Source organism: Ursus maritimus, unplaced genomic scaffold (assembly GCF_017311325.1).
Source record: "Ursus maritimus isolate PB19 unplaced genomic scaffold, ASM1731132v1 scaffold_22, whole genome shotgun sequence".
NCBI lineage: Eukaryota > Metazoa > Chordata > Mammalia > Carnivora > Ursidae > Ursus > Ursus maritimus.
Window position 1 is genome coordinate 18106791 of NW_024424675.1, and position 18087 is coordinate 18124877.

At 48.4% G+C, this 18087-nt stretch overlaps 1 protein-coding gene across 1 annotated transcript; it reads right to left on the reverse strand.

Moving 5' to 3' along the window:
* Positions 1 to 900: 900 nt before the first annotated feature.
* LOC103674536 (prion protein) lies at positions 901 to 16598 on the reverse strand. The gene is made up of 3 exons (XM_040638017.1): positions 16513 to 16598; positions 14133 to 14228; positions 901 to 3285 (listed from the first exon to the last, which is right to left on the reverse strand). Exon 3 carries the CDS (start codon positions 3273 to 3275, stop codon positions 2502 to 2504), a length of 774 nt encoding a protein of 257 aa, XP_040493951.1. The 5' UTR covers positions 3276 to 3285; positions 14133 to 14228; positions 16513 to 16598; the 3' UTR covers positions 901 to 2501.
* Between the last annotated feature and the right edge of the window lie 1489 nt (positions 16599 to 18087).

An 18087-nucleotide genomic window follows, 5' to 3' on the forward strand; every position in this document is an offset into this window, starting at 1 on the left:
TTATTTTTAAATTAGAAAAATGGCCCAAAATGAAAATCGTTCTAGAAATTTTTATGTTAAGGATTAAGTGTGAGGTTCCCTTATGGATGAGGAATGCTTTGGAGACTTGGTGGCTGTTCGTTCTACCAGTTTGGTGAATGACGGGGTTTCAACGTGTTGACTTCTACCTTCACATTTTTAGTACGAAGTTGATGCTCTCGTCGCTGCAGGATATTGACATTTCCTGAGGTATTAACAAATAATTGTGATTTCAACCGCTGTCGCTTCTGTGATTATTTCCTGCTGTTGGTAAATTTCAGCGGCAGAAGAAAACCCGCCACCGAGGAAAATCAAGGGTGCCCGGTGGGCTGCTGCCTTACTCTCTCAAAGGCAGGAAACAAGTGAAGCAGGAGTTGAAGGACTGTGACAAATGAGTGGCCTTTTAGACCTAAGGTGTTGAATTTCAGTCCAAAGGGAGTCTGACTGTCACTGCGGCTCCCAGGGTCTGGGAGAGTTTATAACCTGCAGTTGGGGTTGGGGCGGGGGACTATCAAATTGGTACTTGAGAGCTTGTTAAGCTGCAATTTAGTCAAGAAAATCCTCTATTTAAAAATCTAGGGAAAAAAAAAAAGCTTCTAGGGCGCAAGGGCTGTCTTCCTCTGCTGCAATGAAGTGCCTCTGCCTTTACCCAGTGCCCAGCACATTTAAGATACTTGCGGAAAAAATGAAAAGGCAGCAGGGAGCAGCTGCATGTGACTGGGAGCATGCTGGTGGCAGGACTGGGAGCAGGTGCACGGGACACTGGCTGCTGCAGGAGCACGGGGACCGTGAGCGGCGCCTTGCTCCCACCACCCCCACCACGGATGGCCCTGCCAACACAGGGCACGGTGGTGAATGTCACTGCAAACACCACGGAACACACTCACTTAGCTCCTCTTTAATTCTAGTCAAGATTTTGAACATTTATACATTTTTTAATACAAGTACATGCAAGTTACAAATATAGAAAATATAAAGTACATGCATATTTCAAAGACCACGTCGGATCTATCATACAAAACTATTCAGTGCACGTTTAAGCCTGAGGACCACGCAAAAGGGTTTTCTACATATTAAGTATTTATTTAGTACCTTACAAAACCAGGTGTGCATTAGATATATCAGATGTTAACTCCTCTAACCAAAATTTCTAAGTTTGTCATACGCAATATATATATATATATAATAACTTTTTTTTTTTTACATCGAATACCCGCACAGTGCAAGCCAGGAACACTGCAGAATGCTAATTTATCTGCTAGGTGACGATATTGAACGATCCAGACAATAATTTCACCTTACTTAAATAACAGTTAACAGAATTCCTTTTTTCCGCACTCTGAATGGATATTTCTATCATGTCCGACCTAAGATATTTTTTTGGATGGGCTTCCATTCTTGGATTCAAAAGCCGATTATAGAAACCAGGACTTGACATAATTCTGGTTTTTGACAATTATGACACAGCAATGAAAAAATGCAATCATTTTTGTCTACGAATTATTTTTTCCATTACGCAGTCCTCTAGGATGACGGTTATTTTAACAGCTGCACCTTCCTCTGTGTCAAAATCATTCTGGTTTCCAGGTAAAGGAACAAAGATTTGCTCTCAGTGCCCGGAAGGCAGTTCATTTTTTTGCTGCCTTAATTATCTATAGTTTAGGGTATGAAAGAAAGGAATGCCACATGTAGGTGCTTTGAATGTCCCAAATGGGAGCTTGCCTCCAAGGGCACCACTCCCAAGTGTGGGATATGTTTTAGCGTTTTCGTCCTGTTGGTTATGTTCATTCCCTGTGAAAACATCCTCTGCCGAGCTCTGGTGTTGCATGAATATTTACGCTTCATGCTATGGCTGCCGCGTAGCCCACACCGCAGAACGCAAACCATCGTCCCAGTTCTGTGCTCTCTGGCAGGCTGAGCCTGGTCCAAGAGTGAAGGATTTCTAGTTTTGCTTTTTGAATGAATATCATGTGGCCTCCTTTCAAATTTGGCAGAAATGCTCTTTGCACAGGGAAATGCAATCGGCTTCTTCTAGAAGGGATGAGAAACATTTCCCCAAGTTGCTAGGAAATCACTGCTAAGATGGGGTATTAGTGTACTGAGCTCAGCTGGGGAAGGAGCCAGAGGTTTTCAGGCAAAGGTATTTGAAGACTGTTTTGAGAATTGTTTTAGCCTCAATCTGCTGCACTAGACCCCCCCAAAAAAAAAAAAAAGCCCTAGGTCAACCAATGATTATTTGCTGTTATTCGCAGCCCAGCACTAGCATTGGCCCCTTAAGGACTCCATCATCACAGGGGGGCCCGAATAAATAGCATCCTGGGTCTGCTCCACCTTTCCCAGGGCCATCAGGGCCAAGGGTCTTAGCCTAGGGGTGATAAAGAGAGAAGCAGGGAGGAGACACCACCACTAAGGGGCTGTAAGTAGACACGCCCTCCCCCAACCCGTAAAAGATGAAGGCGGTGGAGGGGGCGGGGAGGCCCTCCTCATCCAACGATCAGGAGAATGAGCAGCGAGATGAGGAGGATCACCGGGGCCGGGGAGAAGAGGATGGCGCTCGCCCCCCTTTGGTAGTAAGCCTCGGCCTCTCTCTGGTACTGGGTGACGCACATCTGCTCCACCACGCGCTCCATGATCTTTATGTCGGTCTCCGTGAAGTTCTCCCCCTTGGTGGTGGTGGTGACCGTGTGCTGCTTGACCGTGATGTTGACGCAGTCGTGCACGAAGCTGTTCTGGTTGCTGTACTGATCCACCGGCTTGTAGTACACTTGGTTGGGGTAGCGGTACATGTTCTCACGGTAGTAACGGTCCTCATAGTCGTTGCCAAAATGAATGAGGGGCCGGCTCATGGCGCTCCCCAGCATGTAGCCGCCGAGGCCCCCCACGACCGCCCCCGCTGCCGCGGCTCCCGCCACGTGCTTCATGTTGGTTTTGGGCTTACTGGGCTTGCCCCACTGACCGTGGCCGCCCCCGCCTTGACCCCAGCCACCGCCCCCGTGCGGCTGTCCCCAACCGCCCCCGTGGGGCTGACCCCAGCCACCCCCGTGGGGCTGTCCCCAGCCGCCCCCGTGGGGCTGACCCCAGCCGCCGCCGCCCTGGGGTGGGTAGCGGTTGCCTCCGGGACTGCCCTGCCCTGGGTATCGGCTCCCCCCGGTGTTCCAGCCGCCTCCAGGCTTCGGCCGCTTCTTGCAGAGGCCCACGTCACTCCACGTGGCCACAAAGAGAACCAGGATCCAGCCGCCTATGTGGCTTTTCACCATGACGGCTTATCTGCAAAACGAGAAGGGAGTCAGCGTCCTGCGTTTGCCGCATAGTGAGCGAAGGCCCAGCAAGAGCGCGAGCCCGGCGGTCGCAAAGGCCCCCCACTCCTACTTCTCTTTTGCGGCACTTAGGACAAAAGTCACTTCAAATAAAGCGTTAACACAACTCTTTCGCCTCCTCTAAGCACAAACTTGACCTTAAGAGCATTTCTGGCTCTACTTCCTGGAAACCTGACAGAGATGGGATGTCAGCAATGTTGCTTATGGTAAAAATAACTTGACTGATAAACCGCATCGGGGCTGGGTCAAATTATAAACATCTGGACGGTCTGCCATAGCTTTGAGCACCTTTAGGGCAGTGATTATTGTAACCAGGTATGTCCTTGTGGGGACCCTGGAAGCTGTGCCCACGGGGCTGTCATAAGGGATACTGGCTCTGGGGCGTCTACACCAAGGAGAACCCTTTATCCACCAATATGGGTCTCATTCCCTTGTACCTGAGCAGCCACCTGTGGGGGCTGGAGTGGAGACAAGTCCCTGGCTGCTGTGTGGACTGCTATGAGGATCTTGGTGTAGCCCCTTCTAGAACCTTCTGAGACCTTGGGGTGGCCCCTATGGAAGTCTTGGGAGTTAGGAAGCCCCCCATTGAGCTTTACAAGAATGAACTTTGAAAATCGCTGGCTCCTGTCTTCTCTGGTCTGTGGGAATGAACGCCAGCAGGGAGGGCATCTCGCCTGCTGCTCTCTCGTCAGGGGCTGGGGCGGTGCCTGGCAGAGCAGGGACACAACAGTTACTTGTTAAGTGAAGGAATTAACGCCCTCTGAACATATAAATGCCTGCAGGAACTTCCTCAAAGTAATTCTCAATACAGTATTTTTTGGAAACAGGAAACGTGCAGGATTTTGCGAGCCCTCTTGTAAATTCATCTTCTATAAAAAGAGCTGCATAAAGCGGGATAAAAATGCCTGTGTTCACAAGTCACTGAATGAGTTTTAGTTCAGCATTTAACGGCTTATGAGGGACTTATTTTCTCCTAATATATGGTACCAAAGAAACACGTCTTATAGAAAAGGGCCGGCACAGTTCGGGAATCCACAAATAAACTAAGTTGTTGTGGATAATAATTTACAACCCTTTGCAGAACGTACACTCATCAAATGAAAAGTCTCCTTTCAGATGAAACACCTCATTTACCCTGGGCGCTCAGTTCTAGGGGCAGAGATCAAAGACACACACATTCAGAGGAAGGAGACTAATGAAATAAGTAAATGATTCACCTCCCATTGATGCTTCGATATGGAAAAGTCTTGGTGGCCATAGTAAATAAAAATATATTTGAAAGTTACGAAAGCAGGTTCAACTGTTCTGACCATGCCAATCAATCAGGATTTCCGGAGGCTCTTCTGGGTCGGGTCGGAGGGGCAGGGTCCTGAGACGTGCCGCCTGGCCTTATCCTCCAGCCCTGGCACTAGTCTTGTGCAGGCCTCTCCCGGCTGTACTCCCCACGTGCTGGTGGGCTCTAGCTCTCCAGCTCCCCGCTGCCCACTCTTCTGCTCACACTCCACAGGGAACTGGACTAGGGGAGCGCCACCCCAGTCAACAGCTCCCAATCTAATGGGGTTTCATGACAACAACTATTTCATTCACCTCAATGAGCCAAACCTAGCCAACACCCTGGAGTTCTTTTTTAAGATTTTATTTATTTAAAGTAAACTCCATGCCCAATGTGGGGCTTGAACTTATGACCCCAAGATCAAGAGTCACATACTCCACCAACTGAGCCACCCAGGTGCCCCCCAACACCCACTCCAGAGTTATTCTTGAATTTCCTCTTTCTCACAGCACACAATGAATCTACCAGCAAATGTTATCGGCTCTACCTTTAAAATAAATCGTAAATCCCGAAACTACTCACATTTCCCAGCACTACTTATTATCCTGGGTGAAGCCTCTGTTGCTTCGCATCGGGGTCTTTCAACAGCCTCCAACCGGCCTCTCTGCTTTTCCCCTGCCCCCCACTGCCTGTTCTCTACTTAGCAGCCCAGAGGCTCAGACAACCTTTTTTTTTTTTATGTAGGTTACACCATGCCTCTTCCCTTCCCCCCCAAGTGGCACTCCTTTGCACTCAGGGTAAGACTCCAAGTCCTGACCGTGTGGGCTGGGCCCCACGTGACCTGCCTCCAGCTGCCCACCTCTCTCTGGCCTCCTCCTGCTCCTCACACTTGATAAGCACGTTCCCGTCTCAGGGCCTTTGCTCTTGCTGCTCCTAGGGCCTGGAAGGCACTCCCTCCAGTTGTATGGCTCCAGTCTTCTCTAATGTCACCTCTGTGGGGCTGCCCATGCCACTCTACCTAAGTCAGCAGGCTGCATCCTATCCCCTTGTCCTGCTTCATCTTTCTCCGGAGTGGGGATGCCTACCTGACATCTACGATTTACTATTTGCTTACTGTTCGCCTTCTCCATGGGAGCGCGGGCTCTCCCAGAGCGGGAGTTTCCTTTGTTCACAGCAGTGTCCCTAAGGCCTAAATGGAGTGCCTGGCTCACAGCCCTACACGATAAATGCTGACTGAATGCATGAGTGTGAAAACATCAGTAATAAAGCATAATAACCAAACTAACAATTAAACTGTTACAAAAGTGAACCATTATTCATGAATTTTCAAAACCCTCTTCTCCGCCCTGGCCCCGCTGTCCAACATCTACAGTCCAGTTATAGGAATGTTGAGTTCAAGTGCCATCTGCCACGGGAGCTCTGGCTGGCCACAGAGGAGAGCTGACAGGGTCGGGGCAGGAGGGAGAGAGACCCTGTTGCAAGGGGATGAATGGGGAGACTGGTTTTGAACATGCCTGGTCCAAGGCTGTAAGAGTCACAGCTCTGTAAGTTCGTAGAGACATGTGAGCAGAGGATGACACCACCCAGAAGGGGAGGCACAGAGAGGGCCTCGGTCCTCGGGAAGCCGGGCGCAGGAGGCAGAAGGGGCCACAGGGCATTCAGAGCGGAGACAGGCCGTGAGAGAGAATACTGGCGGGGGTGAGGGGACTGCAGGGGACTTCCTGGGAGAGAAGCCTCCATGTGTGGTGGAGAGGCAGGCGGGTCAGGCAGGAAAGGGCCTCACCAGCAAGGTGGGCGGACATCCCGTCTTCCCCGGGACAGTTTACACCTGTTGTGCCTGGTGCTAATATGAATAGTGCCCTTTCCATTCTCAAGACTGTCCTCCATAGGTTACTGTAAGTAGCCTAATGATAAGGCACGTTAAGTCCTGTGGACTTGATTCTGAAAGTACTAGGGAGCCAGTGACGACTTCTGGGTTCTCTTTGAGAAAGAACTGGAGGAGGGACTGGGGCCTGTGTGTGTGCGAGCACGCGCGCACGTGCAGGGAAACTAGTTTCAAGGCTCCTGCAGTGACTGAGGTAGAGACAATGGCCTTGCAAGGGAAGGACGGTCATGGATGTTCTGATTGGAAGGTAGCTTCTGGAGGGCTTGGTGAGAGACGGGAAAGGTCAGGGTGGCACCCAGATTTCGGCACCGGGCAGCTGCATGGATGGACACAGAAAGGTGGAGAAGGTCTGGAGGGAGACAAACGACGGGCTCGGCTCTCATTCTCATCACCCTATGTACGTGAGACAAGAGAGACCCGGAGGCAAGAGGGCGTCAGAGCCGTGCGCATGCGTAGCTGTTTGGTGCTTTATTAAAGCGAATATTGGGTAAGGTTGGCTAACCACAGAATATGAGGACAGACCGTTTTAGAATCAGCTGAGTACAATAAAAGCAACACTTAGTTATGAAAAGTATTAAAAATAGCAACGACATTCTGAAGTAGAGACTCGTTTCTAAATGCATAAGAGGGACTCAAAACTTACAGGAGACCTTGGAGAATCTCGTGTTTGGGATGAAAGGAGGAAGATCTGATACTATTGAATGCAAACCTATCATTCTGCGAATGAAGCTACCAAGACTCAGACGTCAGGTGTCACACCTAGGGTTACAGCGCTGGTGAGTGAAATTGCTGGGGACGGAGACGGGGCTTCTGAACTCCGGTAAGATACTCTCTGTGAGTGGTCAGCTTGGGGTCCGATCCTCTGGCACATTTCGAGACGTGAAGGGCAGAGCCGACAGGCTTCGAACTGTGTGGGTCGTCGCCCCTTCGGGTAAACGTGGCCTTGGCCGCTCGGTACGGCCACCAGCAGAGGCGCCAGGGGCTGCAGTGGCTTCAAGATCACTCCGGGGACCGGGACCCAGACCGCGGTGGCACCTCCAGCTTGGAGTCTGACTCTAGCGATGAGCGCGTGGAATCTGACCCCCAGCGGGGGCGTGATTTCTACAGGACTCTGTCCTCGTGGAAGAAGAAGGACCCCTGAATTTATCAGAAAGATGCCACCTTCTATCAGGACAGCACCATCCTCGGAGAGCGAGGACGCGCCAGCGGCCAAGAGAAGCAAGAGAAGATGCGGCCTGCGTACATGAAGGGCTAGGGAAGGAAGGTTTTCTTGGAGAAAGAAGGCAAACTCGGCCGTGGAGATCTCCAATCGGAGACCCCCGCAGATCTCCTGGAAAAGTCACGCAGAAGAACAGGAACCGCTCACAGAAAGCTTCCGGGCATTGGTGGAGGGCGGAGGGCGGCCAGGGCGAGGACAGCGCCGGGCAGGGGGCTCGGGGCGGCTGCAGAAACACGCGAACGCAGGGAGAATCCAGGGGGATGCGGACTAGCCGGAGCAGCTGAAGGGGCAGAAGGACATTCCCAGCCCTGACACCCCGAGAGACCCGGCCCGCCTGCAGGAACACAGCAAAAACCGGAGCTCGAGGCAGCGAGCGGGGCTCCCTGAGACAACCTGCGCGCACAGGTCTGAGCCGGAGCAGCTGCAGGACCAGAGGCTGTACCGCCGGAAGGCCCAGAACTCACGGAAAGAGAGGCAGATCTCTGAGTCACTGTGCCCGGAGGAGACGGGCACACTCATGGAAACCACAGGGAAGCCGCAAAGACAAAGCCAGGCCACAGGGGCAGCTGCTGGCACCTGATGGGGCCGGCAGGAAGCAGGCCCCGCACAGGAAGGCGTGGGCCCTGTGTCACCCACCCAAAAGCCAGTCCCCCAGAGGCGGAGGAGGGGCAAGGAGGCCTATCTCCTGGGGCCCAAGGTGACACTTGGTAGATGTGAGTTTAGTCACCAGAGACTGCAGGCCTTTGGCCTCAACACCAAACGGCTGCACTTCTGCCAGTTGGGCAGGCAACGGAGGAAGCAACAGGGTCCCAAGAGTGGCCCCTGAGCTTCAGGAAGTAGGCAGGGGCCCTGGGGTTCCTTCCCTCCAGTCAAGCCCCTGGATGCCTCTCCCTCATGCACTATATAGACACTGTGTTTACTGTGGGCAGAGAAGTCATCCTATCTCACAGATGTGGACGTTGAGGCCTACCTGACAAGCTTCCCCCAGCATCTCACCTTGAGACACGCCTTGGACCCCAGCCCTCAAATGCTGGACCCAGCCATAGCCACAATCAAGTTAAATGGCTTTATTAGCCTCCACTGGCCACTGTTCCCCCTACCACCCCCAGACCTTGGCCAGCTTTGGGACCAGGGAGGGGCACAGGTGGTCCAGTGCAAACTACAAAACTTGAGTCAGGCCCTGAGTGGGTGTCCGGGAGCCCTCCCTCCCTGCCCTGTGAGGAGGGCCTAGCTGGTGGGAGATAGGCCTACAGACTCTGCCCCTGTCTGTATGGCCCTAGTTCAGAGGTTTCCGGGACTGATCTCAGCTGTGCTTGTCAAAGGGGGTGAGAAGGGGAAGACCCATCGCCTCCAGATTTCAAGCTCCCACACCCAGCATGACGTAAATAAAAAAAATAAATAGTGAAAAACAAAACAAACAAAAAAGACATTAAGTATTTGTCAAAGGTCAATACCTAAAGGCCAATACTAAAAAAAAAAAAAAAAAACAAAAAAAACCTCTTAGCAGACTAGGAATAGTAGGAAACTCCCCTAACTTGATAAAGGTTATATTACAAAACCAGCAAACATAGCTAGTGGATAACCTCTTCCTTTAAGATCAGAAATAAGATAAGGATGTCCGTCGTCACAGGACTGGAGGTCCTGTCCAGTGTCATAGGCAGAGATAAAGAAGTAAATGGGGCTGGAACTGCAAGGAAAGAGCTGGCCGTCATTATTTGCAATTAAAGTAATCACACACAGAAAACCCAACAGATTTGTCAGAGACGACAAGAGACCCAGCACTAGAGTTCAGCAAGGCTGTGGGATACGAGATTGGCCTAGAAAAATCAACAGCATTTCTCTACACCAGCAATAATCAACTAGAAAAAAAAATCAAGAAAGAAGATAATCACAAATAGCGAACCGAACTGTAAAGTATCTAGTACTTGACTTACTGAGAAAAAATAAGACTTGAGCAAAAAATAACTCCAGTAAAGATCACTGAAGATGATCTGTAAAAATGGAAAGGTACTCCGTGGCTTTGACTAGGATGACTGACTTAGCATTAGAAAGACAGCTGTCAATCACGCCCCAGCGAACCTGTAATTTCAATAAAATGCCAATCCAAGGTCCACCTGGGTTTTTTGAGGAGTTCGATATGCTTACAAGGTTAAAGCCATGTCCATGAATAGCAAACTCAAATTTAAAAAGGAATAGAAAAGAGAAGGGAATCTACTGGATCAGACATTAAATCCTACTACCAAAGCCAGAGCAATAAAGACCACACAGTCTAGGAACAGACCAAACAGCCAAGGAGAGCAGAAGGGCGCATTCAGAGATCGGCCCTTGTATATATACTTCAGTAGGGACTTGATATACGATAAAGCAGCCACCGCAAATCGATGGAGAGAGGAAGGCTGTTGAGCAGATGCTTCCGGGAAAAGAAATATGAAACGGGATCCCTAACACCACGTGCAAGAGTGCACTCTAGATGGAATACAGACCCAGCTGAGAAAGGGAAAAGCACATTGTTAGAAGAAGAAACTATAGGTGAATGCCTGTGTGACCTGGAGAAGGAGTGGGGGGAGGGCTTTTTAAACAAAGAACACAAACCAAGAGGCAAATAAGAATTTTTGATGTGAAAGTTAAGAATTCTTGTTTAATGCTATGAAGGACACTATGGACAAAGTGGAGAGGAGTACATAATGGTAAAAATATCTGTAGTATTTACAGCCAACAGAGGATTCATTTCTAGAACATACAAGGAATTCTTAGAAGCAGTGAGGAACAGTAATAAACAAAAATAGACAAAAGGGCCAAAAGATACAAAAACTGATAATTGATAGAAGAGGAAAAGCCAAAAGGGCTTGAAAAGATATTCAAAATCACTAAGAATCAGATAAAATGGGACCACAAAAAAAAATGATATATCACTTACACTTATCAGTCTAGTCAAAAAGAAAAAAACAACCAAACGAAAACCACAAAAGAGCTGAATGATGCCAAGAAGGCAGGGTGTGGAAATAAAGGAACCCACGTGACTATCAAAGGAGTGTGGGTGGTGTAATTGAACAGGAAGAATGAAAATAAATTAAAAGATTATTCAACTCAAAAAAGAAGAAAACAGAAAGAGAACATTTCAAAATAAAGCATCATAGTTATAAAGAAATAAAAAGAAATGAAAGCAGAACTTAATAAATAAAACCCAGAAAAATGAAGAATTTTCAAATAAAATCGAGTGACTTGGAAAGGCACACCCACACAAACGCACCCCACTACATAGCTCCACATGGGGACTGCGAAAGGCCAAATAACCTTAGAAAGTGAAGGCTTTAAAAGGCTAACCACCTTCCAAATGCAAATGTGTTTTATGAATTAAAAATCTGTATGGGATGGGGCGCCTGGGTGGCGCAGTCGTTAAGCGTCTGCCTTTGGCTCAGGGCGTGATCCCGGCATTCTGGGATCGAGTCCCACATCGGGCTCCTCCGCTGGGAGCCTGCTTCTTCCTCTCCCACTCCCCCTGCTTGTGTTCCCTCTCTCGCTGGCTGTCTCTCTGTCAAATAAATAAAATAAAATCTTTAAAAAAAAAAAAATCTGTATGGGATGGGTTGCTTTTCTGTTAAAATATAAATTATAAATATGGACTTTAGAATGAATTCTAGTCAACAAGTACTTATGGCACAACTAGCATATGCCAGTTTTTAAATACATAGAAAACTTGAACTGACCAATAACTATAAAAGAAATGGAGGAAAAAGTTGTCCTAAATTACATATTACAATGTAATATTTATAGTACAATACGTACTGATTCATTCACCAAATATTTAAATGTCCTCTAAGGTTCTAGCATTGTGCTAGTGGCTGGGGACATGATGGTGAGTAAGATATTTCACTTGGTGGGTGATGCCATCTCCTGAAATGAGGGAGACAGGTGGAGGGCCTTGCCTGGAGAGAAAACGGGGGGCTGTGGTTTGGACACGCTGACTTGGCTACATCTATGAGACGTTCAAGTAGGAGTATTAATTTAGGCAATTGTTTAAGAGTCTGGAACTCAGCAGAGAGAAATGTTAGGGCAACTTCCCCTGAGAAGCAGTGTCTATAGCCAAGGGGACAAGGGCCGAGATGGAAACTCCAGCAATTTAAGTGCAGGGCTCGTGCCCTTAGTCACCCAGCCTCCACCACTACAGATGCCAAAAATCCCCCAGAAAATACCACCAAACTGATTTTAACAGTTTAGTAAAAGATGAATACACTGTGACCAATAAGGATTATTTTAGGAATGCAAGGATGGCTCAAAATCAGAACACCTCTGAACAGGCGAAGATGACAAAACGCTAAGATTCTCTGCAGATACGGAAAAGTTTTCCATTAAAATCAACCTCCATTCTTGATTTCTTAAGTTTAAGCTGTTAAAGTGTCCATAGAACTAGCAGGCAGTCTCTTTCCATCAAGAATTGCCACCACACACACAGGGCCTATATTCTATCTTAACAGAAAAAGGAAAGGCATCCCATCAGTGTAATGAACAAGACAAAAATGCAAGTAGTTGCTCTTATTTTAGATTGTTACGGAAGTTCTAGCCAAGTACAAGCTTCTGTTTGGAAAATTGGCCTAAAATGTCTTAGAATAAACAAGTGAGCTCATTGGGGTGGCAAGTTTTGAAATCAATACGTAAAAAACCAGCAAGTCCACAAATTAATCGCAATTAGTGAGAAGACTGAGCACGGATGAAACATTCCATCCATGATGTTCCATATTGCCATTCCATCCATAATGGCAATAAAAGATTTTTACAGTATCTAGGATTTAACCTAAAAAGAAACAGGAGTGTATGAGGAAAGCGAAAGAATTTTACTGAGAGACGTAAAGGAAGACTAGAAAGAAGAAAAAAAACCCCAAAAACCCAGCCATACAATGTTTTTGGTTGGGAAAACCAATATTGAAAGATGCCAATTTATCTTCAAACAACCCATCAAAGTCCACACACTTTCGGTCAGAATTCAAAGGGGGTTTTAAAGAACATGATGAAATGATACTCAAAATTAAGAAGTCAGAAAAAAATCATTGACCAGGAAAAAAACCTAGGGCATGCTTGGCCTGCCAGCTATCAGGATACAGTGGAAAGCTACATGCGGCCTTGTAAAGATCACGTGGCATTGGTACAGGAACAATGGCAGAGCAATGGAACTTGAGAGAAGGTACCAAGAAGATCCACAGATTATTACCCTGTTCATCCTATTCCCATTTATACATGGGGATAAGACAGGGCTGGTGGGAACTAGCTTAATGATCGCGTGCCAAGGGCCCAACTTCTAATACTTAGAACGCATTACAACTTGAAACTTAATTGGTTAAATTGGGAAGTGGCACCAACCAGCTTCTCCCACCCCTCATAGCCCCCAGGAAAATTCCCTGTCTTTCCACGGCTAAGTAGAACCTTGTTATATTTTAATCTTTTTGAGGACACTGCCCCTTAAAGAATCTGATGCAAGCTATACAACATTTTGCAAAACATTTTGGGATGTGTGGTTTGCATTGGTACCCTGAGGCCCAGGCCTGGATGGAACAGGGCAAAGGACCCCCAACCTGGTCTATCACCAGAATTACCTGAAAGTTTTTTGAAAAGCAATGTTGCTGGAGCCTATCCTGGGCCAACAGCCTGCGAGTGTCTAGCAATGGGATCTGGGGATCGATAAAAGATTCCCAGGGGACTACACTCCTAACCAGGCTTCAAGAACTAGGTCCCAGGAACACAACACTTAACCGCATTTATAATGCTTTTCATGAAAGAGCACACTTCCCTTGAAGCGATCACATGATAGTTCAGCAGTAATAAGTAGAACACAGCGGAAGAAAATGGATTAACAAAATGAAATTAACAAACTGGAAAAAAAAAAAAAAGCTCCCAACTTTGAGGGCTGCCAAGCATGGTATTCACTCCAGGATTATTTTACAATGCAGCACCATCCCTGGGTTAGACGCCGGCGCAATGTGAATGCTTAATACACAGCAGTTCACAGCTGATACAATTGCCCTCGGAGAGGAAATAAGATCCCAGAGGCAGAACAGAACAGGTAAGATAAAACTACGGCTTCGAAAACCTTTCCCCTCATAAAACCTTTCATCAGCTGTTGGACAGTCACCTTCAGTGTTAATTTGGTACAGAAACGTTATGTGATTATTGTCTCATTATATTATTTTTTAAATGGCTGTTTCCTTACATAATTCAACCTGATTGGAGAGAAAGCCGTGACCCTTTCTCTGCAAAATCAAGCTGAATTTGCAAGGATGATGCAACGGGTAGGAGTTACATATATAGAACCAAGTGGCTTCCCGAGCAGGGGCCTGTTGATCAGAGCCTTTTCAGACCCTTATTTTCTGTGACATTTGGAGGCTTTTCGACCATCAGAAGACCAAAGAGATTCCACAGGGTACATACATCTGTTGTGGCTCAGCTGAGCTGGACTGTGTCTCTGAGAAGACAGACTGCTTCGGCGTGGCTGAAATACTCAGTTTTCTAATATAACCAGGGATCCTGAAAAACAACAACAAAAAAGAAAAAACTAGAATCGGTAAGTACATCTAAGAACTGATTCCTTAAAAGAAAAACCTATATATAAATTACTGAACCACTAATAAATCTATTCAAGAAAAAAATGAGACAAAATTTGAAAAAAAAATGAGGTCATATAAAGAAACAGCAAACAAGACACAGAGAAAACTGTGGGTCCGTATCACTTAAAAAATTGAGATATGTGACCTATTTAAAAAATTGCGTTATTTAGTAAAAGCAATGTACCAACAAAAAAGAACATGAAAATCACCTCTCACTCCTGTTAAAATGTCCATTTTTTGGTGCTTTTCCAGAATTCAGATTTTCTACACATGCATTCACGCTTGAGTAAATAGTTTAGAAAACTGCATTTTGACTTGTCAGTTTCCCTCCATATATCAGAGGCTCCAAAATCATGACTTTTGATGGTTACATAATGCTCCTACCGGTTACTGTGCCATGATTTTCTGAGCTACTGCCCTGCTGTTGTACATTTAGGTTGTTTCCCAGTTGGTTCTAATTTTAGATCATTCTGCACCATTATGCACGTGTTGCCCACATATGGCTTTTTTTTTCTGTTTGCTTGTTTCTTCCATTGCAGTTAAGTCCCCCAGGAGTAGGGTTTTCTGGGTCACCACTTCTAACCTCTTAATGCATTGCCAGGTTGTTTTACAAAAAGCGTGTAGTAATTCACAACATCCCCAGTGGGGTGTGAATAGGAAAAGAATAAAGGTATACACACCAAGGGTCAGTTTCACCTAAAATTAATCTTAGCAACAAATTCGGAGGTAGGTTTCACTTCCTCTGTTCTATGAATGGACATGAGCAGGATTAGGAAATTAGGTGACCTGTGGGAAGTCACAAAAGCAATAGCAGAGCCATCTTTGTAACCCCAACACCCCGCCACATCCTCAGATAACTGAATATGCAAGTTTCATGGCAACTGTCTTACAGGGGTTGCTGTTACTACTACTGGGATCGTTTTTGTTCAATTAGTAGATGTGAAATGATAATGCAGACTTGCTTCCATTTGCATTTTATTCTGCAAATGAATGGTTCATCATTTCACCATTTATCTATTATAATCTTGACATTTTCCTTTTACACGTATGAAAAATTTGTGTCAGATACAAATAAGATACAAATCACATCCTAGCTCTCTGCTTTCTTTCCCTTCTAGCTAGTTCTTTTTCGTTTGAAGAGCTCCTCGGTGGTTGTGTCGGTTAAATTGTTCCTTTTCACCGGTGATTTCCCTCTTTCTTCTTAATAACGTCTAAGAGAGTTGTTCATTTTTCCAGAGGTCACACCTTTTTCATTCAATTTTCTGTTCCTATTTTTTTTCTGGTAATTTGATTTGTAAAAAACCTTTAATCCTATTCCACCCGGAGTTTTTCGCAAGGAAAAGGGAAACGCCTCAAACGCTCAGCATGTGGGGTACTGCTGATTAAACCGTGATGCTCTATGTGAAAGAAAAACACGCAGCCACGAAGATAATCGTGATCTGGGGCAGGAGACACGAGTCCCCGGCGGCCAGGCGCTCCCGGGCCCCCGAGAGGGAGAACGCGGCCGCCGCGAGGCCACACCCGGCCGAGGCCCGAGGCCCCTCCCACGGCCGCCGCTCAGGGGCCGCTCCGCCAAGGGCTGGACGGGTGCGGCGGCCTCTCGGGAGGAGTCCGCCCGCGCCTCGGGCCCCCAGGCGCCCCGGACTCCTCTCCCACCGAGGCCCTGGCCCCGGGCGGGCGCCCGCTCCCCCGCCCCCACTCCGCGCACCCTCGGGGCGTCCCCGGCCTCTCCCCGCCGGCTAGGAGGGCGGCCAACTGGCCGGCGGCCGGGAGCGCCGCGACCCCCCAGAGCCGCTCGCGGCCCTCCTTGGGTTCCCCAGCCGCGCTCGCGCGGGGCGATCGCCCCCACTTCCCCGGACCTTCGGCCCCTCCGGCCGCGGACCCTCGTGGGGGAGATCAGACCTCGCGGCACACAGCCATCCCGCCCCAGGGGCCCGGCCGGCCGCGCCCCTCACCCCCAATCCCAACCAGAAAAGCAAAACCAAGCGGCGTCATCCGAAAACCAACGCGCACCCTGGGGCAGGCCAGACGCGCCACGCGCCCGCAGGGAAGCCCCCTCCCCTCCTCACTGCCAAGGTCGGCCCCCGGTCCCAAGGCCCCAGGCTCGCGCTCTCGGGCTCCGCGGCACCCCCGCCGCCCCCCAGTGCTCCGGACCCCCGCCCGCGCCCTGCCCTGGGAGTTGAAAAGGCCACGGGGCTGTTTACCTGCCTTCTTAGGAGAGGAGAAGCTCGCAGCGCCCGAGCTGTCAGCGACTGGCGCGGAGGCTGGCGACAAGCACCGCCCAGGAGGAGGGCTGGGGGCGGGGAAGGGAGGCGGCGGCGCTCGCGGGCCGAGGTCGGCGCGCGGACCAATGACCACGCGGTCTCGCGAGCTGCCGAGCTGCCGCGGGCGGGCGGCGGGGGTTGCGGGAAAAGGTGCAGACCTGGCAAGCACGCCGGGCCGTCTGAGTCGCCAGGGAAAACGTGTTGGGATTCGCTTAAACGCTCTCACCGGCTGATACCGCCTCCCGGTGTCATCACTCCCTGACGTTGCTCATTGACTGTAAAAATCATCTTTAAAAAGAAATTCGGCCCAAAGCCCCAACTCCCCCGTTACATAATGGAGAAAATGAGACGTTAGGGAATGAGAAGGCAATTTCTGGAACTTTGCTAGCCAGAAATCTCTAAAGAGGAAAAGATTTTTGCTACCTTGGATCGAGCCCAGTATTAATGAATTTTCACATAAATTCTTAAAATTGGAGGCCTAGGGAGGACATTGGCCATCACCTGTTCTTTCACTGACTCAGTTTCTGCTCCTTGTTTTATGCAGGAGAGATGGTTTAGAGAAGACCTCACAAGATGAGGAAAATACACTCCATTTAACAAGTCCACTCACATTACCTGAGGTAACTTGTATAAAACAGAACGGTGTATTCTGGCTCATTATTCCTGCTAAGAAATTAGGTAAAGGTTTGTTTCATGTGAAGGATGGCCAGGGATGAAGTGATAGGAGGATGGGGATTAGGGTTTGGGGAACCGTCTAAATTATTACCCAGACTGGGGCACTTTTAAAGTGAAAGGGGGACCAGTATGAATTAAGTGGACATAAACCAAGACTGTCCTGGGAAAAATGGGACATCTAATGCCCTTGTTATGGGCAAGAGGCTCCACTAAGCTTGAGGCTCCCATTGGAAAGGGGACTTGGATTACATACCTATATCCCCAGGTGGATCACTCAAGTGGGAGGGGACCAGTGGGCAGGAAGGGGAGAAGCCAGAGAGTATAGCGATGTGAAACAGTGCAGGGTGATGTTTATGGGAATGTGGGTGGGCACTTGAAAGGTCAGCTGGGAAGGGGAAATGATAGGTCTGGAAAACATGGATGGCTATTCCATGGGGTGATTCAGTTAACAGACAGCTGGATTTGGGCCAGTTAAAAAGGAACGTTAGGCAACAACACTGTGGCTGTTTTCTATCCATTCAGTCTTACATAATGATTAGGTTGACAGGACTTTTAGAGCCTTCACTTCTTTCCTTGGAGATAGCTTATTGCCAGGTGAACTGGGGGAGGGGGAGACAGTGAAGCATCTCTCTGAGTCTTTAGCTGGGCTGGAGCCAAGAGTAGGTGACTGGATCAGATGGGGGAAAGGGCTGGCTTCCCCCGGCAGGAGGGACTCTATAAAGCTTGGTTAGAAGACCCTAAAACTCAGCTTTTTTTTTTTTTTTTTTCCTCAAAAGGATCTTGTGTCTACTGGCCAAATGCTCTCCCAGCAGGAAGAGGCTCAGAGGCAGAGGGTTTCTT

Coding starts and splice junctions, on each gene's coding strand:
- LOC103674536 (XM_040638017.1), bottom strand. CDS start 3,275: ATGGTGAAAAGCCACATAGGCGGCTGGATCCTGGTTCTCTTTGTGGCC.